The 25177-nt window shown below is 42.9% G+C and overlaps 2 protein-coding genes across 3 annotated transcripts; one reads left to right on the top strand and one right to left on the bottom strand.

Annotated features, from left to right (window-relative positions):
* The first annotated feature begins 3185 nt into the window (after window positions 1-3185).
* fam219ab (family with sequence similarity 219 member Ab) lies at window positions 3186-13826 on the top strand. Of its 2 annotated transcripts, none has more exons than XM_072665124.1 (6): window positions 3186-3688; window positions 6139-6238; window positions 7366-7468; window positions 8945-9025; window positions 9115-9190; window positions 10872-13826. In XM_072665124.1, the coding sequence occupies exons 1-6, from the start codon at window positions 3632-3634 to the stop codon at window positions 11028-11030; spliced, it is 576 nt and encodes a 191-aa protein (XP_072521225.1). In that variant the 5' UTR covers window positions 3186-3631; the 3' UTR covers window positions 11031-13826. The 2 variants fall into 2 exon arrangements, with proteins under 2 accessions (XP_072521225.1, XP_072521226.1); XM_072665125.1 differs by having other exon boundaries at window positions 3189-3688; window positions 9115-9169.
* A 2482-nt stretch (window positions 13827-16308) lies between these two features.
* Window positions 16309-22316, bottom strand: klf9 (Kruppel like factor 9). The gene is made up of 2 exons (XM_072665098.1): window positions 21809-22316; window positions 16309-20289 (listed from the first exon to the last, which is right to left on the bottom strand). The coding sequence occupies exons 1-2, from the start codon at window positions 22083-22085 to the stop codon at window positions 20018-20020; spliced, it is 549 nt and encodes a 182-aa protein (XP_072521199.1). The 5' UTR covers window positions 22086-22316; the 3' UTR covers window positions 16309-20017.
* Between the last annotated feature and the right edge of the window lie 2861 nt (window positions 22317-25177).

Genomic DNA, 25177 nt, shown 5'->3' with positions numbered 1-25177 from the left:
ACCAGCTGAACGCCATCAGAGGCCTAATCCAGTGCAAACGACGTGATCTCACAGTACGTTGGACTCTTCATGGTATATTGGTACAGGCGCAGTGGAACGACTGATTTCTAACTGTTCTGAGATATTTCTAAAGCTCTTCCCAGACTCCCAGACATCTACAACCTTCTTTCTGAAGGCCTCAGAAAGCTCTTTGGAGCTAACCATGTTGATCTTCACAATTCGCTTCAATCTCACAACAATCGAGAGCAGCCCAAACTAAATTTCTGAGGATTAAGTAAGGCCCCATCCACACCATCAAACACCAGCTGAACGCTATCAGAGGCCTAATCCAGTGCAAACAGACATGTGATCTCACAGTACGTTGGACTCTTCATGGTATGTTGGTACAGGCGCAGTGGAACGACTGATTTCTAATTGTTTTTAAAGCTCTTTCCAGACTCCCAGACAGCTACAACCTTCTTTCTGAGTGCCTTTACATACTACATTATCCTGTACATATTACAGTTTTGACAAGAAGGCTGACTTAGACTTTAGAGAGCTTTTTGGATCAGGCCTTGGAGATACCATTCACTACAATTGAGAGCAACCCAAACTAAATTTCTGAGGTTTAAATGAGGTCCCAATTTTTCCATCTTTCAAGTTTTTGTCTGTGGTTAGTTTTAGGTCTGCAGGGTAGAGATTTTTTAAATCTGATTTCAGTGTTGTTGTATGGATAGAAAAACTTAACATACATTTGTCCCCTTTGTGAGTGACCTGGTTGACCAGTATGTTTAGGTTAAGGGTTTAGCTGGTGGACCAATTTGACTTAGCTGGTCATGAAGCCATACAACCCATTTGGTCTTGCAGGTCCTGCTGCATAATAACCAGTATGACCAAGCATGCTGAGCTAGGCTGGGTTTCCCAAAACCAGTTAACCAGTTTTGCTCCAGGATGATTCTTAAAGGGTTGAACAAGCCTCTTACTGACCACTCTTTCTACCAGTTAACTGGGCCTAGCTTAACAACTTGGTCATATTGGTCTCATGCTGGTAGACCAGTTAAACTATCAAATAAAGGCTGACCAGGCCATGTTTCTTCAACAGAGAAGTTAAATCTAAGGACGGGGCTAAGCCTATCATTTTACTTCCCCTGCAAGAACATCCATGTTTCTTAACCCTTACACCCAGACTGTGAACAGCTGCTCAGAGACACAGCAGATCTACACTTTCTCACACTGGCATATGTTTCAGCTCCACACTGAACTGAACTGAAAGATGTTCACTAACAGTGAGTAAACATAGGCTAGAGTAAAGTATAAGTGGCTATCTGTAATACCTGTTACTCTGATAATCTGACAGCTATCTGAGTTATATCTTTCTGTCTATCCTTATATCTGTCTGTTATAACAAATCAGCCCTAGTGTATAGAGACATGTTTGATTTGACTTCTGTTAGTATTACTGCATTCACAAATAGCCTTGTGGTGCCCCCCAGTGATCTTGACCCTGTACTGCAGCTCTGAAACCCCAAGGTTTTTTTTTTTTGTTTTGTTTTTTAGGTATTTCTAATAAAGCTAATATCCTATTATAATCCTATAATAAAGCTAATATAAATGTTACTGTAATTAATGTATGAAATGAATTTCTGATAAAGTTTATATCCAGAATGTAGTTCTAATTGAATGGATATGCAGAATGAATTTCTAATAAAGTTAATATTTACAATGAAGTTCTAATTTAAATTATATCCAGAATGAATTTCTTATCAAATGAATATGCAGGATTAATTTCTAATAAATAAAAATCCAGAATACAGTTCTAATGAAATTAATATAAATTTATTTATAATTAAATAAATATATGAAAGAAATTTCTAATCAAGTTTATATCCAGAATGAAGGTCTAATTTAATGGATATCCAGAAGGAATTTCTAATAAAATGAATATGCAGGATGAATTTCTAATAAAGTAAATATGCAGAATGAATTTCTAATGAAATTGATATCTAGAATTAATTTCTAATTAAGGTAATATCCAGAATGAAGATCTAATGAAATTAATATCTAGAAAGAATTTCTAATTAAGATAATATCCAGAATGAAGTTCTAATTTAATGGATATCCAGAATTAATTCCTAATACAGTTAATATTCACTATGAAGTTCTGATTTAATTGATATCCAGAATTAATTTCTAATAAAATTCATTTGCAGGGTAAATTTCTAATAAAGTAAATATCCATAATAAAGTTCTAATTAAATTCATGTCTAGAAGTAATTTCTAATTAAGTGATTATCCAGAATGAATTTCTAATAACAAAATTAAATCCAGAACCTAAGTTCATCATATCCAGGATGAATTCCCAATAAAGTTCATATCCAGGACGAAGTTCTAATGAAAATACAATGTTCTAAGAGTTGAGAATGTTCAGAATGAAGCCCTAATACAGTTCACAACCAGGAGGTTTTATTGAAATAAACAAACAAAATAAAAATTCTAACACAAAAATTTATATATTCAAGTCTAAATTCAAGACTGAAGTCAATTCAGTCTGAATTTGTAATTAAATGAATAATCCGAAAAGTTCTAATAAAAAGAATCAATGAATGAATTCATAATAAGTTCAACCCAATTCAACATTTTTAATAAAGGTGAAATCTTACACATCTGATCAAGATAATGAAATTTGAGACCAGAATAAATCTTTGAAAGGCATCTCCAAGGTTGGTGACCAGGCTAGGCCTAGACAGCCTTTGAACAGCAGTAAGGTCCACCAGAGGTCCACCAAATATCCCTTCTAATTTAAATGGCTGAGATGAAAGTTGTTCAGAGTGGGTTTGGTTTGAAATGCTCGACGCCTCTGAGAGCTTATACACTTTCAACTTTCGAGTTACTAGAAAAGATTTCGCCCTAAGCCGTGTTTTTAAAATACATCTGCCACCATTTTACCATCATCAACCTCCCATTTCCATCAAAACCCAGATGACACATGGAGGTTCACCAGTAGGACCGGATAGCAAATAGAATCCCTGCATTTTTCTCGTAGTCATAGCGACCGACATCCGGTTCCATTCACCACCAACTGTGAACAAATCACAGTGGCTAACTTTCGTTAAAACCAACCAAAATTCACACGAAATTCACCCTGCACGACTGTTCGCATCCCACCCACGGATTTATACAGAGATTTGAAAATTCACCAGACTTCCCCTTTAACGCGAGGCGCTGTCCGTGGTCCTGAAGCGCCAGCCTTGGCTTGCATGTGTTGTTGATCAGGTTGTTTACCAAGCTATTCACCCCCCACCATCCCAGGAGCCACATCGCCCCTCCACCCCTGAACTGGGAGGGGTAGGGGGGTGGGTGGGGGGCACATCCTCGCTACCCTCGAGACCGGACTCCACCGGAAGTGGGCGGTTCACCACTGCCTCTCAAACCGGACCGCTGGGATGAAGGAGAGCCGGGGACGGTCTTGGGGCTGACGAGGAATCCAACACACACACACACATATATATACATATATACATATATTCATATACACACACACACACATACCAAGCTTTACGAGCTTCCTGAGCTTCCCAGGCCGCCGACGGTCGCTCCGCAGTGGGCAAGGCAAAGGAACAGGCTTTGGAGATCCAGCACGACCGACCGCAAAGATGATGGAAGAAATCGACCGATTTCAGGTCCCGACCGAGGCTGAGATGCAGGCCTTGGTGAGTGAACGATGCAGTGTGTGTGGATTCGTTGGTGTGTTGGGTTGATGCGCCTGACGGGGCCAGTCTGGTGGGCTGTGCATCCGATGTAGCCGTTTGAGGCACGATCTTCAGCTTTGGACAATTTGTCCGTTCCACCTTAAATGGTGCAGCAGTTACATTCGGGCGCCTTCGAGGCGCCCGAATGTAACTGCTGCACCATTTAAGGTGGAACGGACAAATAAGACTACTAAGCCCAGCCCCAGCCCAAACTACCTGCTACCAATCGTTGGTGTCTGGGGGGTCTCCAAGACCTTCCAAGACCTTCCAAGACCTTTCAAGCCATCTGAGATGCTCGTTGAGCTGACCTACACCGACTGTCTCACCGGCGTCTCTAGAGCTGGGTGTATGTGTGATCGATGCGATGAGGGTCCAGTGGAGGCCTGTTGTATCGCCGTGTGGTAGAACCTTCTGTCCTCAAACAAAAGAACCTCTAGGCCCACAGGATGTCCACTGCGTCCGTTGTGTACGTTTTCCAGACACTGGAGAAGTCCTGGGGCACTACATTGCACTCCAGTATATGAAGGTTCTCCACACCAAACACATCTCGTTTACTAATATGGTTCTTTGGAGAACCAATGTGGTTCTTCTTGAATTTCTATTATTCTAAGAAGTGGACAGCTGTTGGTTTAGAAGCTCTGTAAGGAACCTGTGTATTCATTGTAATGCCACTGTAAGGCTGCTATCTAGAACCTTTTTTCTGTGGAGGTTCTGCAGACATTAAAAATGGTTCTTTTTAGGAACAAAATGATTCTAAAAAGGTTCCTCTTTTGGCAGCAACAGCTATTACATTAGAACCTCTGTATGGTTTAGAAGACTCTAAAGAACCATAAACTGAAGAACTTTTAATAGGGGTGCATTTTAGAAACTGTTTTGTGTTAAGAGTGTATGATGGAACACTGGAACCCGGATCTTTAAGTTGAGGTTCTTTAAACAGGGTCTGAGAAATGTTTCTTCAGGATTCATCTTGTTTGCAAAAACGGTTCTTTAAGCAATGGTTCTCAACGATATTTGCTCCAACTAAAAGTGGTAGAGCAAATATCTGGACACATTTCGTTTACAAATACGGTTCTTTGGAGAACCAGACATTTAGGGAGCAGAATGTGGTTCTTCTTGAATTTCTGATATTCTCAGAAATGGACAACTATTGGTTTAGAAGGTTTGTAAGGAACCTGTGTATTCATTGTAATGCCACTGTAAGGCTGCTATCTAGAACCTGTGGAGGTTCTGCAGACATTAAAAATGGTTCTCGTAAGGAACAAAAATGTTTCTAAAAAGGTTCCCCACATTCAAACAACCGCTATTAAATTAGAACCTCTATATGGTTTAGAAGACTTCTCTAAAGACTCTAAAGAACCATAAACTGAAGAACCCTTTTTAATATGGGTGCAATTCAAAGAACCTTCACATTCTGTAAAAGTTCTATGTCACTGTTCACTCTAGTACTAGAGGTTCTTCAAACATTAAAAGAGTTCTTCAGGCTTGCTCAAATATGTCGTTTACAAATATGGTTCTTTGAAGAACCAAATTTCATTGAAAGGCATTTTAGAACCTGTTTTGTGTTAAGAGTGTATGAGGGAACACTGGAACCCGGATGTTTAAGCTGAGGTTCTTTAAACGGGTTCTGAGAAATGTTTCTTCAGGCTTCATCTCATTTACAAAAACGCAATAGTTCTCAACGATGTTTGCTCCAATTAATAGTGGTAGGGCAAATATCTGGACTGTGTGAGGGTTCCTAAGGACTGGTTTGAGAACCAGTGACGTTTCACCCTTAAGGTTTTTAGACAGATGGTCTAAAGTGGATTCCAGTGTTGGAGAGCTAGCTCTCCAGGCCCTACTGCAGAAAAGCAGTCCCAAACCATGACGTTTCCACCTCAGCTTCACCGCTGATACGGGTTCTTGTGCTCAAATGTTGTCTTACTGTGTCCAAATAATTCATCTTTGGACTTATTTGTCCATTTTTCCAGATGCCCTGGTCGTGGTTCAGGTGTTCTCTGGAAACCTTTAGTCTTGCTCTGATGTTTTCTTCTTGACAGCAAGGGTTTCCTCCTGTAGAGACTTCTTTACGCATCTTTTGGTCTGCTGTTGGACTAAACTTGCTAGGACGGCCTGACCTGCCTGTATTGGACAGCGGAGCGGCTGATTTCTAAGTGTTCTGAGGTCTTTTAAAACCCTTTCCCAGACTCATCTGCACCTACAACCTTCTTTCTGAAGGCCTCAGAGAGCTCTTTGGGTCTCACCATGGTAATAACACTCCTGAGCAGGTGTCCCAGTACTTTTGTCCACATAGTGTATCTGAATCCTCAACTCCTCCTCCATGTCAATTTGAGGTGTTTACTTCATCAGTCTTTGCCTCTGGTCCAGCACGTTGATGACTGAGCACTGATCACCCTCCTGTTCTCTCTCTTCAGGACCCAGCGTCGTCCACCGCCTCTGAGGCCGACTCGGACACAAGAGAGAGCGAGCCGGCCACCCTCAACTACAAGCCCTCGCCGCTGCAGAGGAAAATAGGTATGCCTTCTTAGGACTATAGGGCTGGGGATCAGATTTCAGTACAGTACTGTCCAGATTACTTCTATACTATTGTGTATTAGTCAGTATCCAATTTAAGTAGTGAAGTACTGAGCCAATAAGCATGCTAGTTCCAACACGTAGAGCGCTGATTGGCTGCCTACATCACAGTTCATATGCATGTTATAACCTAAAGTGGTTCTTGATTAGCCTGCTGTTTGGTTAAGGGGGAGTTGACGGGGTGGTAGAGGGTCGTTAGATTAGGGAGGAGGGGCTTCAGGCATTTCATAACTCCACTTTTGTGGAGAAAGTAGGATACCTGCCAGCAATTTGCATCTATAACATATCAATTAATACATCAAATAAAACTCATAGACTGTCATAGACTTCTTTTCGGACTTTTCAGTCTGAGAACTATCCATTGAATGGTTCTTCAGGGAACAAAACATGGTTCTTACTCCAAAGAACATCCCACTGAGTGATGCCCTCAAGGGAGAGCTATACTACCCACTCAGAGAGAGTGAGGCCAATTTCCCCCCTTCAAACAAGGTTTGTTAGGCAATCAAATGGGATTTTCATTTCATAGCCTCTGAATTACAGTTCAAATACGGGAGTTTGGGTATGAAATTAAGCTCTTAAATAATTGAAAAGAAAGACATCATGTCATTAACTATTTATGTACATCATTTTCTGTTATTAACACCCTGACAAACTGGGCTAGCTGGTGCTAGTCAACATTTACCTCAATATAAAAAAGATTTGCCTTCAGATAGCCAATCAGAATGCAACTGACAAAATTCTGATAGTTACTGCGATAGTTAGCTTAGCATACAATGAATATCAGACGCACCGTGTCAGTATGGGCGGACTGTCTGAGGCTGCCCTTATCTTTGTTGGTTCTTAATTGGATTTGGGGGTGTACTGGGGCTTTGTATGCTTTAGATCTACACTCCTGCTTTAGCAGTTAGCAACAGAGAGTCACCCCAGGATTAGCTCTGAGTTTATGTTTATGTGTTCCGAAGTGTCCAGAAGTCTTACCGTTTCTGTACAGCCTGAGAGGTACGGTGAGTCCTGATTCCTTGCTTTACATGGTTCCTATGTTTGAACTGATTCGTCTGTCTGTGCAGAGAAACAGCGAGAGATGGCCAGGAAGGGCTCACTGAAGAACGGCACGACCGGGAGTCCTGTCAATCAGCAGCCCAAGAAAAACAACGTCATGGCCAGAACAAGGTATGAGCTGTATTGTTAGGAATTTAGTTCAGGTCAGTAATTAGCCATAGCATGGGATTAGGTAGACCTCTACAAATCCATAGTTATTACTGCCAGTTTGCTGTACTGATTATAAGGTTATATACTGGAAAACATTTCTATTTAAAGTGACACAAAATATATTCAAAATAACACAAAAGAAATTCATAATAAAATATTTTGTCCCTAAAAAAAAAAAAAAAAATCACAATTTGAGGACCGTTATTGTTAAATTAAGAATAAATCTAACAATAAGAATAGTATTTAATAAATGTTTAATTTACTGGTTTCATGACAATACATTACAACCCTTAACCGGGTCATTTTTCACATTCCACATTTTATGTTTGTATTGTTTATGTTTATAATGTAAAAATGTAATGTTAAAAATTAAAAAATTCAGTTAATTGAAAAAATACCCTTAATTTTTTATCAAATATAAGAGTTAGTAATTTAAGAAATAGATGCAATAAAAATGGATGCAGTAATTGAAGCTACAAAAGAAAAAACGACAGATGTGCAATATTCTTTTCTTGGAATCAGTGCTATGTTTTTGGTGACATTTCAGTTTATGTTTCTGGCATAACCGATATTTCCAAAACCTGGGTGATGGAAAAGTGTTCTCTCTTGATATTCCCCTCATTTTCAGCATCTTGCATTGTAATCAACAGTGAGGTCGGATACTTATTCAGGTTATTAAAGTAGGATGACCTTTCTCTCCCCTTATCTCTCACTGTCGGCATCATAAACATGAATAATTCATAGGTTTGATAGAAATGTAAGAATACTGCCTAAAACCTTCTTCTTATGTCTACAGTATTTAGCAGCAAGTTATTCTTATAGATGTGGAAGTAGGCGCATGGTGGGAGCATCAGTAGAGATGTGTATGTGAGCGTGCATGAAGTGAGCGGGGGTCTCAGATCAGTCCTTGTGTGTTGAGAAGCCTGACAGCTTGGGGGTAGAAGCTGTTGCAGAGTCTGGCAGCGATGGCTCAGATGCTCCGGTACCTTCGGCCAGACGGCAGCAGTGAGAAGAGTCTGTGTGAGGGGTGGGTGGGGTCGTCCACAAGGCTGAAGGTGTTACGGATGCAGCGCGTGGTGTAAATGTCGGTGATGGAGGGTAGAGACACCCCAATGATCTTCTCAGCTGTCCCCACTATTCGCTGTAGGATCTTGCAGTCAGAGACGTTGCAATTCCCAAATCAGACAGCGGTGCAGCTGCTCAGGATGCTCTCCACCGTCCCTCTGTAGAACACGGTGAGGATGGGAGGGGGAAGATGAGCTTCCCTCAGTCTCCTCAGGAAGTAGTGGCACTGCTGGGCTCTCTCTCTTTCTTGTTAGTGCTGTATGAGAAATATCAGATTGTATCATGATATTTTTGTGATTTTCATACCTCAATATATCAAGAGTTACAAAGACATGTCCGCTAACATATTTATGGTCCTTTGTCTCTCCTCAGGCTGGTGGTTCCCAACAAAGGCTACTCCTCTTTAGACCAGAGCCCAGATGAGAAACCTTTAGTAGCTCTAGACACAGACAGGTACGCTACGCTCACGTCTTCTTTTGTGACTGCCTGCTGTGTTTTACCGCAGATTTTCGATGTTGACATGTTTTGCATGTGTCTCCTAGTGATGATGACTTCGACGTGTCCAGATACTCCTCGTCGGGATACTCCTCGGCTGAGGTGAGGTCACTAAGGGAACAGGTACCTATAATACGCTGAGTAACGAAATCCATGTCACGTCACCAACATCACAGAGGGTGTCCTTGTTCCCCATTCTGCTTTGCACCTCATTATTCCATTTTTCACTTAAACATTCCAGTTTACCCCCAGAGCAACAGAGGCAGCCTGTGTTCTGACCACTAAACAGACCATTTCTTCCTCACAAATCCTCATCTTCCACTAAGCACCCTGTTTTTTCGTCAAGTCGTGTGCTATCACATTTCATTACCACTGTTCCCACTATTTAGGCCTTCATCCACACGTATCCGGATATTTTATGATATATTATACATTTGGAGACTGTGGGGCTCCGAGTGGTCCAGTGGACAAATGCCCTGCCACTATGATCTGGTTCAAATCCTGTGTCATGCTGCTTGCCATCAGCAGCCGGAATCAGAGAGAGCACAGTAGGCCTTGCTCTCTCAGGGGTGGGTTGATGGCACTTCCTCCCCACATCCTAGTGTGATGTTGTTCAGCACAGGCGTCTGTTAGGTGTTGTATCAGAGCCGTGCTTTCCTGCAAATGTGCTGGCTACCTAGGGATGCTGCATCAGCAGCAGTTTGACAAGGGGCGGTGACTGGATTCACATGTCTCAAATCCCTCCTTACTCCCTATGTAACTACATAAGGCATAAAACTACAGCATCTACATGCAGATAGCTCTAGATTTCGGATTTCTGCTCATGGATATGTAAATACTGTCGTATAACAGTTATATAATAATTTCGTGACTTGCATAGTACACTACATTAGAAGTAGTGTGTACTCTGAGATTAAACCTCTTAAAGTTTTCTTCCTTCTCTTTTTTAACATGCTATGAGCATGCTTATTCAGACATATTTTCAAAAACGGAGGGAGGGAAATCTCCATTTTTAACAATATCTGGATATATGTGGACAGGGCCTCAGTCCTAAAGATGCATGTTCACCATCACACTCTCTTAACTTGCTAATACCAAGCTTTAGTGACCGATCCAATACTTTTGGACTGTACTGCTACAAATGGCTTATGGCTTCATAAGTCCTAGGTAGTGGCTGGTAACTGGCAACAGCAAAGTTGTGGAGAAAGGTTAGAAAAAATTAAAGCATGTTAAGGATTAAAACATGCTACACAGAGGAGGTCTAGTAACTTTTGGGCCTGGATTTCTTTATTTGGGCATGTGAATTAAGAAGCGACTTGCCCTCTTCCTTTGACCTTCTGGACATTCAAATGCAATGTTCTAGGATCTTTCTGTGTTGTGGATTGATGCAATAAAGCAGAAATGATGGGTTGCTATAGTGGGCTGTGTCAGGCCTCAGTGCTGAGTGACTGTACCTCTTCTTTGCACACACTCTTGCAAATATGACATACGTGGGACTCAAATGGCACCCTAGTGATGGAATCGGGCCAACTTTGCATTATTGTAACTCTTCACGCCAAAACCTTGCATTTACAGGAGGAAAAAAACCTTCTTAGTTTTCGATGAAAGTCAGTCCAAAAAGATCCTATTCCACATCATTTTGGAGCGTTTCTATTGGTCCATTCATTGTAAAAATTTGGCACAATGTAAAGAACCAATCCCAGATCGAAACTGAGCCGCAAAGTGAAAAAGGATAGGCGATACAAGGTAATTGTATGACAGTGGCAAAGGTTGCACAGATTACTCACATCACTCATGTCCACAGCAAATAAACCAGGACCTGAACATCCAGCTGCTGAAGGACGGCTACAGACTGGACGAAATCCCGGACGACGAAGACCTGGACCTTATCCCCCCCAAATCGGTCAACCCCACCTGCATGTGCTGCCAAGCCACATCTTCTACCGCCTGTCAGATCCAGTAAAACTCCTCTCTCGCTGTCTCTTTCTCTCTCTCCTCACCCTCGTTCCCTTATGAAAAATTAATCAATATTACAGCACGAAATGTACAGTTAATGTTATGGACATGGTGTGTACAGGAAAACAAGAATATACACACATATATATGCACACACACACACACACTTACATAGGTTTACATACATTTCCACAATAATGATAATTAACGTTATGACTATTATCTGTAGCGCCCTCCTATGGTAGGGAGCTCTGTATGCTGGTCAGCTAGGCAGGCTTCTGTACTCTTGCCTCCTAGTGGATGTTGTGTAATACTGTACAAGTGGAGGTAGATTAACTTCAGATAAATTCATAAACAAATAAAGTCCGAATTTCCGAATTACTGAACTGTGCATAACATAAAACATATGGTGGCGCTGCTGCGGACTGGACTAGGCTTATCCACTGTAGAGACCGCTTCCATGTCATCATATTTACTGCGTTTACTTCATCATTCTATGTTTTCTTATATCATTTTTTTAAACTAGACTTCGAAATGGACAGCTACCTTGTTATGCTAGTTGCTAATCTGCAATGCTAACCGCTGCAGTGTTGCACTTTGTTTACATTTTGAATTTTATTGTTGCTTTGTTCAGGTTCAGGTTTGGAGAAGACTTTGTCCTTAAAAAAGAACAAATACACATATTAAAACTAGCTCAACGCTAAAGCATAGTTCATCGCCTGAAGTTAGCATTTGTTCCAAGGTATATTCATGTAGTGTACACTTACCATGTGTTGCCCTTCTCCATACTGGTGAGTGACTGCAGATTTACCCCTATTCAAAAAAAAAAAAAAAAATGCTACAGTGAAAAGAAGGCTTTGGTGTAAATTAGAGCTCCACAAGATTAGCAAAGACTCACTAGGACTGTAATTAGCCTTGCCATTCAGGACATTACCCGGAAATGGCCCTGCTGAAACATCCAGCTTTTATTGGCTGTCCAACTGGACGGGGAAAAAACATGTGGTGGTCAGCTGTTTTTAGTCTAGCCATGCTTTCACCTAGTCTGACTGAATGTCCAGCGTAGATCATCTTAAACTTTAAATCTTAGCTTGGTCATACTGGTCATGGTCATGTTGGTGGACTGGCTTAGTCAAGCTGGTCCAGCTGGTTCTTTCCCTTGATCATTCTGGTCAAGCTAGTTCACTAAAGCTAGTCTAGCTGGTTCTGTACCTCGGTTAAGCCGGGCATTCTGGTTCACTAAACCAAACTCAGATGTAAACCTAATCAATTCTGGTTGACTACTAAGACAGTCTACCAGCTTGAACTGGTCAACCGGTCCATTTTACCTACATCACTTCCTTTCATTGGACTTTTAAGGGTCTCATCTTTAACTGTTACAAAAGTTACTCAATGAATAACACTGTGATTTGGTCAGTAAGCTCGTTCTTCATACTGCAGCCTTCCTCAAGGTCAGTATTAGCAAAGGTCAGTAACGTGAAAACAAGTAACTAGTGCTTTGTTGTGCAGCCCAAGCCCAGCTGATCACTCCTCACGGCGAGTCTGGAAGTCTTCGGTTCCCATGTAACGGCGTTGTTTTGATGAGCTAATAGCTTCAATGTATCGATGTATTGACGGTAACAAAAGTTTAGTAGGAAAGCACTGTACTGTCGTCGTGTTCCCCTTCACAAATATCCTCAAAGCCAAGAGCTGCCCCTCGCTTGTGTTTTCACCAAAGATCGGTCACCAAAGTCCCTCCCCGCATGCAAATTCACAAAGTATAGCTGTGTTAAAATGAACCGATCAGCTATAAAACATTGATCCTGATATAATGGCCTGTGTGATTATCACCGAGTCTTAAAATGAGCTCATTCTGAATTCATTTCAGATGAAAAAGAAACCGTTGGAATGTAACTTTAAAGGTTAAGTTATTCAAAATGCAATATAGAGGTAATGATGAGAAACAGCATAAACAAACTCGTAAACACACATTTCATATTGCCAACATACATTTTAATGCATCTTTGAAGTTTGAAATTCTGTGTAATTCTCATTGTTATCCATAAGCTCTGAAATGATAAAAATAAAAGCTTTTTTCCTTTTTAAATTCTATTTTTTAATGTTTTAAAAAAGCTTTTTGAGGCATAACTCAAACACGAGAAGCAAAGATTTAATTCTATTGCTACTGCATTTTTTTAAATTATTATTTTCGATGTTTAATTTTCATTACAACCCATAAGCCCTGATAGAATTTCATTTTAATGCACATTTGTTGCACATTGTTTTAAAATGTATTTGTTTATTGAATTTTGTTTTTGGTCATAACTCGCATAAAGAAGGAGCAAGTAAATGTTGCTGCTAGTCCACATTTCAGGATTATTTTTGTTGTTCAGTTTGCACCGTGGTCATTTTTTTATAATTATTTTTGTTTTGTATATTTTGATGTTTTAATGTTTTTAAACTGATTTGTTTTTATGTTGCATCAGTCATAACTCATATGTAGTTCATTGTACCTGAACAGATGAAGACTGAAAGCTGTCGGTTTTACTGTGTTATCATTTTGTCTTGCACTTTTAGCATCTGTGCTAATTTTTTCACGTTTTTGCCGTCCACATCGCGCTTGCTTTTCTGTCCTCTGTTGAATTTGCCGTTAGAGTTTGCCTTAAGCAGCCAATCACACACAATCTGTTATTGTTTATTTATTTCTTTATTTTTTGAGTATATAACTGACTGTGGGGAAATCCATTTATGTATTAACTATGTTATTACTTGTCTCAGTTGTGTATGGAACCAATAAACATGAAGCAGAACTATGTCGTTTATGTGACACTGGCTGTTGTGCATCATTGGGAAATAACTGATAAATATATAATAATATATGCAATAATATTACTATGTGTTTATTAAGCTAGAAAAGGTACTGCTGGTCTCACACTAGAATAGAAAAGTGCATTTGAGTTACAGAAAGCTTATAAATGCTACAATAGTAAAGTGTGCTAAACTTAATAAAATAAAAAATAAAAATAAAGGTTCCTCACTGGTTCTTGGCTTGGAAGAAAAACTGGTTTCGGTTTCTGTGGAACATTTCCATTATGTGAAGAACATCCCACAATATATATACACAATATATTTAACTTAGCTTAAGTAATAGTGGAAATGCGAAGACGTATTTCAGTATATTGGATGAATGATCTCCCACTTTTAAAATATTGGTAATTTACCTTTAATAGCAGCTTATTTATGCACTGCATGTCTGCCTGAAGCAGAAGCTACATCAATAGCTGCACTCCAGCTGCACTGCAACTCCACTGTCCAAAACCCATTCATTTTAATGGCTGGAATGAATTGAAATATGAATCATCATATCTCTGCTTTGGGAAATGATAGGATGAAACTAAGTGCAGCCCTCTCTAAGTTTGAGTCCCCCTGACACGTGATGCAAGTTTGGAGAAGATCGGAAAAAGTCAAAAGTTTGGCCCAAAAAAACCATAAGGGGTACCCCTGTGTGTTTTTTTGAGCCAAATTTTTGACTTTTTCCGATCTTCACCAAACTCACACCATATGTTAAGGGTGTCCAGACTTAGAGAGGGCTGCACTTAGTTTCGTCTTATCATTTTCCAAAGCGGAGATATGAGGACCTAATTTCCAATGTACTTTGAAGTGACTGTCAGCCAGTATCTCGTTATACCACAGTTAGTTCTGTCCTGGCACTGTGATTGGCTGAGAGGCATTCTTTAAGGTGTTCATTAAGAAACGACTTGCCCTCTTCATTTGATCTTCTGGACATTCAGATGATGCAACTTCCTTTCTGTGTTTTGGATTCACGCAGTAAAGCAGAACACTGCCCACTGTGTAGAAACGTGCATTTGAGCTCCAGAGACCTCATTAATGCTACAATAGTAAAGTAAGCTAAACTTTTAGAGTTTTCGGATGAGTGAACGTTATCTGTGGCTAAACTGGCAGGTGGCTTCTGTGCACTCTTAAAAATAAAGGTTCCTCACTGGTTGTTGGCTTTTTTGGTTCGTGTGGAACATTTCCATCATGTGAAGAAGATCCCATATATTTGACATAGCTGATACATAGTGGAAATGGGAAGGTGTACTTCAATATATTTTGGAGGATTCTCCACTTTTAAAATATTGGCATTTTTGCTTTATTAGCAGCTTATTTATGCACTGCATGTCTCCCTAAAGCAGAAGCTACATCAATAGCTGTAAAACCCCACTGTCCAAAACCCATTCATTTCAATGGCTGGAATGAATTGAAATATGAATCGTCATATCTCCGCTTTGGAAAATGACAGGACGAAACTAAGTGCAGCCCTCTCTAAGTCTGGACACCCTTAACATATGGTGTGAGTTTGGTGAAGATCGGAAAAAGTCAAAAATTTGGCTCAAAAAAACACACAGGGGTACCCCTTATGGTTTTTTTGGGCCAAACTTTTGACTTTTTCCGATCTTCTCCAAACTTGCATCACGTGTCAGGGGGACTCAAACTTAGAGAGGGCTGCACTTAGTTTCATCCTATCATTTCCCAAAGCAGAGATATGATGATTCATATTTCAATTCATTCCAGCCATTAAAATGAATGGGTTTTGGACAGTGGAGTTGCAGTGCAGCTGGAGTGCAGCTATTGATGTAGCTTCTGCTTCAGGCAGACATGCAGTGCATAAATAAGCTGCTATTAAAGGTAAATTACCAATATTTAAAAAAAAAAAAACATAAGCCCTAATAGGATTAAATGTTAATGCACATTCGTTGTGCTGAATTTAGTTTTTGGTTATAACTTACATAAAGAAACAAGAGCAAATTAAAGCTGCTGCTAGTCCACATTTCAGGATCGTTTTTGGCGTTCATTTTGTATCGTGATCACGTTTGTATCCACTTTTCTTATTTGTATGTTGTTGTTTTTATGTGTGTTTGTACATATTTATTAGTTATTATATTGCATTGGTCATGACTCCTATGTGGTTCACTACACCTGAACAGGTGAGCAGTAAAAGCTGTGGCTTCTTGCTTTTCTGTCCTCTGTTGAATTTGATGTTAGAGTTTGCCTTAAGCAGCCAATCACACACATCACATCATTTATGTATTAACCACATTATTACTTGTCTCTGTTGTGTATGGAACCAATAAACATAAAGCAGAAATATGTCGTATAAGTGAAACTGGCTGTTGTGCATCTTTGGGAAATAACTGATAAATAACATCTGCACATTTTTCATGGCTCATTGATAATTATGCGTTTATTAAGCAAAAGCAGAAAGGTGTAGGTGCTGGTAATGCAAATACTCAAGAAAAGAGTAACACTTAACGTTTTATGTATTTATTTTAAATGTGTTTTAACCTGAATAAAATAAATCAAATTCTGCACTTCTTGAAAATACAGTGAAATTAATATCATATGTACAAACGCAGTCATTCTGAACCTCCACCGCGTTGCGTAACTGCTGAAACACATAAAGTCTCTGTCACATTATTACAAAAAAATCAAATTAACTTAAAAAAAATAACTCATGACATAAAGCATCGGACAGTGGCTCGCTCACTGCAGTCTACATTCATGAAAGGAGTCGACGGAAGAGGCACAGGGTTACAATGTAGAATGGCAGTGTTTCTGACATCGTCACATTTCATCACTGTGTCCTAATCTCACAGCTTGAAACGAATGTGAAACAGAAAGACGTGAAAGTCGTCCACATCGGAATAGAAAAGTGCATTTGAGTTACAGAGACCTTAAATGCTGTAATAGTACAGTCTGCTAAACTTAAAGTAGCTGTTTTTGGATGACTGAGCATTATCTGTGGCTGTTCTGGCTGGTGGCGTCTGTACACTTCTAAAAATAAAGGTTCCTCTTAATCAAAATAAAAACTGTGAAGTGAAACTGAAAGACTCTGAAAGACTCTTCTGAAAGGTACTAAAACTGGTAGTTAGGTGAAAAGTGGAGAGTCTGCCATCTTACCAAAGGACTTAATGGGTGTGGTGTGGTGTGATCGCCCACCAGAAGAATCAAACTCCACTCTTGGAAGGCTTCTCTGAATAGCTAGTACTTCTGTTTCTCACACATAATTTATGACAAATAATTAATTCAATAAATAGGTTACATTTTTTAAGGAACACTGCAGATCATTTTTGAAAATTATATGGCAGATAATTTTGCTTGTTACAAAAAATGCAGATAATCTTTTACAAAGAAATAATGCAGATAATTTGTTTTTTTTTTCTGGAAATAATTCAGATAAATGTTCCTTTTTTTCAGGAAATAATGCAGATAATTTTCCTTTTTTTTCTGGAAATAATGCAGATAATTTTCCTTTTTTCTGGAATTAATGCAGATAATTTTGCTTTTTTCAGGAAATAATGCAGATAATTTTGCTTGTTTCTGGAAATAATTCAGATAATTTTGCTTGTTTCTGGAAATAATTCAGATAATTTTGCTTGTTTCAGGAAATAATGCAGATAATTTTGCTTGTTTCAGGAAATAATGCAGATAATTTTCCTTTTTTCTGGAAATAATGCAGATAATTTTGCTTTTTTTCTGGAAAAATAATGCAGATAATTTTGCTTTTTTTCAGGCAACAATTCAGATAATTTTGCTTTGCTTTTTTCAGGCAATATTGCAGATAATTTTACTTTTGCAAAGAAAAATGCAGAACAATTAGCTTGTTTCAGGAAATAATGCAGGTCATTTTGCTTTTGCCAAGAAATAATACAGATATGTTTGTTTAAATACACCTAATTTGGTATACTTTAAAAATGCAGATATTTCTGCCTAAGAAAATAATTCTGTTTAAAACTAGCAAAATGATCTAGCAGTGGAATGAGATACTTTCACCGTTTTGTTTTTTTTTGCAGTTTACCACCACACTACACCAACCATCCCATTCAATGACATTACTCCTAAGAGGTCTTTCTTTCTTTCTTTTTTTTTGGCTTCATTTTTTAAAGTGTACTACTGAGAGACCCCATTTCCCGTCCTGAATGTGACTTGATACTACCTCAAAGCACAGACAAGTCACAGCACTGAATATATTTCAAGTAAACCGAACGCATATATATTGGAGCTGCTGTCCGACATAACATTCATCATTAAAACTGTAGAAAAAAAAACAACAAAAAGCTAGGGAACATGCATCCCTCTGCCTGAACCCCGAGACATAGACAAACAAACTGGTATACACCGCAAAATTGGCATCTTTACATTAAATTACATGAAACTGTAACACTGAGAAGACCCAAAACTGGGGACTTTTACTGTATATTATTTCTATGTTAGTTAAACATGAAACTACGAGGACAAATAGTCATATAAAATGCCTGACCATCTAAAAATAAAACCCTCCACCATATACATTTCCTTGTGCAAGCTACCGCTAAAGCTGCCACCAGGGGGCGACCTAGTCGTGAGGCACAGTTCTGCTGCTGCGTATACAGGCGTCAGCACTTCTGATTGCAAGTATTCTCTGTGATTAAAAAAACAGCGGAGGGATGGGACTAACACAGACATGGACATTAAGGTTACATAAAGATGATGTGAACATGATGTGCACAAATCATCATCATCATCTCGTGATCCGGATAACCTGCTTACCATTACTAAAAAGTCCTGTATGAAATGATAATTGCTGCACATCAGGTGAAGCCTGTCATTTGGCTGCAGGACGCTGCCGCTGTCTACTGTCTATGTTCTTAGGTAGTCTATAGTTATCGGTTGTTGCCATTATGAGCTATTGTATATCTGTTCACTGAGTAGCCCGCGTTACGATGCTCCTGAGCAATGCTCCGGTCCCGTTTCCATTCGCATCAGTTTACAGATCTGACCCTTAAAAGGTCTTTCTGTTAAGGTCCCGGATTTCACTGAAAGGAAAATTTCCAATGATCAAAATGCTATCCAGTTTTCACAGTGTTTTCAGCAAAGCGGTGTTGGTTCCTCAAGGGCTGGAAACATACCTGAGTAATACCTAAAGTAGTGGTTTGGTGAGAAATCTAAAAATGCACACAGTTCAACAGATCAGCCTAAGACAAATATGCAGTCTAGATTTTGCTGCAGCTACCGTGCTAACACTGCTAACAAACACCAGGGGGCAGTAATCAGTAGTCACCCAGATCTTTTTACAATTCTTTATGTCACATACGTCACACACTTCTCTCAACCCACTCAAACCAGCACCCAGCTCTTCATTAAGGTGCCGCCGAGAGATTGTGGTGGTGTCGGAAAGCACCACAGTGCTTACTTACAGTGAGGACTTACAGGGTGACTACTGATTTCTAGTGCGTGTGCGCTAACGCTAATGCTAATGCACAAATAAAGAAGCTAATTTGGACACCACACATGACTTCATCTGGGGTAAACCACCTCGCCTAACCCTTCCTATAAGTACTTAGTAGTAATTTGTGCTCATTCCAGTACTGAAATTGAGTACTTGTACTTTTACTCAATTACTTATATAATAAATATATCATAAGACGTTTTATGGCCTAGACTGGGTGTGGGTTTTTTTGGGTGCGGCGTTGGGGGTGACCAAGCTCTTGAAAAATTGGAAAGGGGCCCTCAATGTGAAAGAGTCTGGATATGGGTGGTTTAGTGTAATTATAGGGTAACATGGCTTATTTACCTTTTAGTTGCACAGTCAGTATTTAGGCCATACCAGCTTAGCTTAGCTTAGCCTAGCCTAGCCTAGCCTATCCTAGCTTAGCTTAGCTTAGCTCCTCCAGGTATAACAATGGAGCCTAATTGGTTTGTGCTGTGACTTTAGAAGCAAAACACTGTGAAAAGTGAACCCCTTTTTTTTGGGAGAAAAATGCTAAACAGCGAGAAACCGCCTCACCCTCGCCGCGCCGACGACTGAATCATCAGAAGTCGTGTTCAAGCAACTATATGTACAAACGTCTGCTGTCCGCTAGCTGATTACGTGTGCAAGAGAGTTCGTCACGCCACACACACACTTTGTGAAGTACTTTTTTTTGCAAAGAGGACGATTTGAAGACAGGGCGGGACGAGCGAAGAGACCCGCGTCGCTCACGCGCACTCCGCCTCCCCGGAGCCGGAGGACGAGGTGGAGGTGGACGAGTGCCGCCTCCTGCCGTGTGGGTTGCGGAGCATGGTGGGGTGGAAGCCGTCGTGCCGGCGGGCGTGTTTGCTCAGGTGGTCGCTCCTCATGAAGCACTTGGTGCAGAGCGGGCAGGCGAAGCGCTTTTCGCCCGTGTGCGTGCGGAAGTGGCGCGTCAGCTCGTCCGAGCGGGAGAACTTCTTGGCGCAGTCGGGCCAGGTGCACTGGAAAGGTCTCTCGCCTGAAAGGAGAAAAGAGGGTTAGGGCCCGTTGTCACACAGTTCACTGTCTGGGGGATGGCTCTAGCCATATGCTGCCTCTATATAGTGACCATCTTATCCACCTACTCACTGGTACACCCATCAACCCATCAACCCACCCATAAAACTGTTTATACCTGTCTATTCATCTACCTCCCAAACTGCCTACCCATCCACTTCCCTACCCACCCATCGGTCTGCTCATCTATCTACCAACCTGCCCACTGATCTACATATCTACTTACCAGTCTACCTGTCAGTATATCTACCTACCTATTCCCTTAGTTAGCCATCTACAGATCTATAGATCTTCTAACAGGTAGACAGATACGTAGATAGGCGTGTATGTTGACATTTGACCTATTAAATCACTATAATCTCCATACATCTACCTACTTACCCATCAACCCGCCTATCTATTACCTATCTGCTTATCCACCTACTTATGGGTAGGTACATAATTAGGTAGGTATGTGGGTAGAGATGAATGATTTAGCTGTGTCCCAATACTTTTGTCAATAGTGTATAGTGTATCTACCTATTGGTCTACCTACCTACCTGTCTCTATTTACCCACCTATCTACATATATGTGTGAGTGTATGTGACCTACTGATCTACTTCTATGGACATGCAGACTCCCCTGTAAGGTCAAAGGGGTGCAGGCCAGTGCCCCTGCTGGACCAACACCCCACCCAACGGTAATGGGTCTACAGCAGTCCGGTGGTCAGTGATTAATGGAGGTCGAGGGGGGCAGGAAGCTAAACTGCAGCAACAGTTGGGCTACAGCCCGTAACCTGCCCTCCTGCGTGGAGGGACCTACAGGAGGCCCACACTGTCCCTCTGCGTGACAGCCGCTAATCTGCACGTCTACAGCTCACACGCTCATCACTCAAAGTAATGCGCGCGATCGTCACTGCTCCTCAGTAACCCTGCAGCACGTGCTGCGTGTTTACAGCACGCGGTGGAGGAAGCCCGGGCGCGCGCGCGTGTGTGCGTGCGTGCGTGCGTGCTCGCGCGTGACGTTCAACGCTGGCGCGCTCACAAACTTAGAGGAAGGGAGGGAGGGTACAGAGTGTACCGGCTGGAGGAACAACATAACCATGACAGCGCAGAGCGGAGGGGTGCCAGGACATTATCACGGAACAGCGTCACGCGCGTCATCATCATCATCATCATCACTTGCTGCATTTGGCTACCCTGCCAAACAATGCGGGTTGTGAAACCGCACGTGTTGTTTTCTTGCCCCGACTTTTGACGACTGCCCCCACCTCCGCACCCCCCCCCCAACACACACACACACACTCTCCACCCTACCATCACCCTTCCTTCTCAGCACGAGCTGCAATTCCTGTAACACTCAAAAACTCTCACGCGAGCACGCGCACGCGCGCCCACACTTTGTGAACTGACGCCCCCTCCTCCAACAGTCGGACAATTAGCCGCCCCCCCCCCCCCCCCCCCCCTTAAAAACACACACACACACACACACGACCACTAACCTGTGTGCACGCGCAAGTGTGCCTTCAGGTGGGACGACTTGCCGTACACCTTCCCGCAGCCCGCCTGAGGGCACCGGTGCCTCTTCTCAGCGGGCGCGCGGCTCTGGCTCCTGCGCACGCGCCTGGTCGGCTCCGTCGCGCTCGCGCCGCACCGGTTGAGCTCCAGCAGGATCCTCGCGACCATGAGGAGCGTGTGGCTCTCCTGACTGTCCTTGGTCACCTCCTCCACGCCGACCTCCACCTCCTCCACGCACCTCGCGAGTTCGACGTCCGTCATGCTCTCTGACACACGCGCGCGCGCGCGGGCGGCTGCCTTTGTGCTGCTTGTTACTGATAGGAGACCCCCGAACGTGACCCCCCCACTCTCTCCAAAAAAAACAGCGTCCCGGTTCAGCTCGTGACGGTGGTCTGTCTGGGTCTAGAGACGTGGTCTCGTGTCCGTGGGCTTGGGTACCGGAGTCGTGCCGTCGCGCGCCGACTCGCTCTCATAACTGCGTCAACTTTCTGGCCGCTTCTCTTCTGAAAGAAACACTTTCGCGGAATCCCGGGGTGTCATCGCGAGCCCGCGCTCTGATTGGCCGCCGCCGCGCCTTCCACCACGTTTCGAACGCGCTACCAGGAATCACCATAGCAGCGGCGGAGTGACGGCGCGGCGGGCCAATCGCGGTAGCCGGTGAGGGTCGAGGGGGCGTGGCCTGCGCGCTACATGTGCTCTGCTGCGGGGAAACGTGGAGGGCGCGTCTCGACACTGCTCGCGCAGCGTCCACTTGCCCTCACGAGCGGGCACTGTGAGGGGACCTACGCTAGCGTTACGTCACGCTGTTAGCGCCTCACTGATACAACAGGAGGGTTATCTGAGTTATCTGAGATTTTCCATCAAGATACATAGAAGCAGGACATTTCCAGGGATTTTAAGAGTAAATATTAAAGTTTTACTTTTTAGTAAATCCCTCAAAATATCCCCTTAATAATCACTTCTAATGTCGTAGTTGTGGATTTTAGCAAACACCATGGTGCATTATAGACCCAGTCGGCAGCCAGCGCAAGCTCGTTCCACTGCCAGGCCGGAAAAAAGCCTGGACGCTGGTCTTCCGTGGATTTTGAGGGATGGCGGGTCGAGCCGAGCCGTACTTGAAGCTGGAAGGGCTCCTGGCGCGGATCGGCTTTTGACCACTGCCATCAAGTACGGAGGGGCTGGTCCGTTCCTGGCTTTGTAGGCCTGTACTGTACAACTGCAGACAAGCCGAAAGTCTTGACGTGACGAGAGACTGAAGAAGGGTTCACCCCTGGGCGACCTCACAGACAACACAGTGACTGTAAGAAAGGTCTAGAAGGAGCCATTTCGGCCACAGCCATGCTGTGTGGCGCTAGGTTTGTGCTGGTGATGCTCTCAAGCGTTCAGGCTCACAGTCTACTGCATCCGAATCAATAACTATTACTATCACAACATCAATAGCCTCCTAGTAACCGATACTAGTAATCAGTCTGTTTATTTAAGATATGTAGATGAGTACACGAGATAGCAGTGAGTTGATGCTCTAATCCAGAGAGACCCACACTGCCCATTGGTCCTTGGGCCAAAACTTCATTGGTGCCCAAGTACAATAAATCCGTTGTGGCCCAGTCTACTCATGACAGTAGCAGGATTCCCATAGTGGCAGGTGCTGGGGGTTCTGCCCACCCCCTACAAAACAACAGACACCACTTACCAGGAACCTGACAAAACTGAACTCTGGCCCTCAGGCCCCCCAGCACCCCCCAGTCCCTTTTTGTGTGTGTGTGTGTGTTTTTATTTATTAGTCATTAGTTAACTCCTAGGCTACGCTGTTTGATTGATGTCGACCCTAAATGCTTACCTGTTACGTTTATGGCCTGCCTTCTGTGCCTTCAGTAATGATCTCCCTCACTGCTGCCGTGGACTGCTCACACCGCTCCTACATGATGGAAGGCTGCAGAGCACATGTGAGAGCAGTGAGAACAGTGGTCAGTGTTATTTTGGCTAATTTGCTCTTTTTGCGACCAACAGCTTAACTCAGGCCTTGAGATTTTGGCACTCATGGCAAACCCACAGTTTTTGCCAAACTACCAAAACGAACAGATTAATGCCACCTCAGACTAATCTCCACCTCACCGGCCAGTGCTCTCCAGCCCGGCTCCTGGAGAGCTACCGTCCTGCAAAAGTGGCATTAGCCTGCATGCAAAGTCACCTGCACCCTAAGCATCACCGGTGTGGTCTGATTTCTGCGGTGCGTATGTACTATAGACTTCCAGCGTTAGTCTCGACCCACTTTTTTTTAACCCTAAGATCTCCCCCGAAGGCACACTTCAAGGGCAAGTGGACGAGGGTGCACTGAGGAGTGCACTTTAATGGAACGTGTGAGGGTATCTGCCCTCACTCACCCCAGAGTGGTATTCACTCTCTGTAAGTCATATGTATATGGACGCTCAGGAAATAAACTCAGAGTGGGGAAAGGAGCACTTATATAAGCATACAGCACGCAGAAGAGAAAGCCAGGCTCGCTAACAGTGGTTGGGAGCTACTGCAGCTACTGCAGCTACTGCAGCCACCCATTAGCATAGCAGTGCTAATCAGAGGCCCGTCACGTGCGCACGTTGTTAGCAGCCGCGCTAACAGGCTGGTAAACACTTCCCAGCCTTCTGCCTCCCCATGAATGGGACTTGGCAGAAGGCGGGAGGTGGGCGGGACACATGGACCAGTCAGAGCCCGAGAAACGAGAAACCGACCAATGGGGGCGGGCGGCGTGTGATCTCGGCCAATCAGGGCGGGAGAAATACGACTCTTTTCGGAGTAATCCGCGGCCACGAGTTCAGTTCAGCCTAGGACACGATTCTAGGAAAGAATTATTTACATCGAAGACAGGAGAGCCTACAGCCCCCCAACCAGCCCACACACACGAGGTCCACCCCCTTGACACCTCAACACCAGCGCTGTTATCATTTATTAGGGCCACGCAGCAACCGCCCCCCCCCCCAGAAATGTCCCACCTAAGCTGGTCATAAACACACCCAGTGCTGGTGGACCAGCTGGCCACACTGGTTGGTGAGTTGGCATGGTCGTGATGCTCATGGTGGTCCACCAGCCTGACTGACCTGGCTGTGGAGGTGTGGGAGCGGGCACTGGTTAGACTGGGCTGTGTGTTGCTCGGGCTGTGTTGAGGCAGAGCCGGGTCACGCAGTTGTTTTGCTCTGGGTGTTTTTGTGGAACAGAATGTTCCCCTTCTCTCAGCGGAGAGGGGCGCTCGGGCGCCGCCTGCCGCTCGCTCGCTTCACATGCGTGTTTCGGCAAGCCCCGCCTCCCGCGCTGCGATTGGACAGCGGCGTTGTAGCTCCGGCGCTCCGACTGGCCAG

Source organism: Salminus brasiliensis, chromosome 20 (genome assembly GCF_030463535.1).
Source record: "Salminus brasiliensis chromosome 20, fSalBra1.hap2, whole genome shotgun sequence".
In the NCBI taxonomy this organism is placed as follows: domain Eukaryota; kingdom Metazoa; phylum Chordata; class Actinopteri; order Characiformes; family Bryconidae; genus Salminus; species Salminus brasiliensis.
Note: the sequence above shows the minus strand (reverse complement) of the source record. Positions and strands in the feature narration are given on the sequence as shown.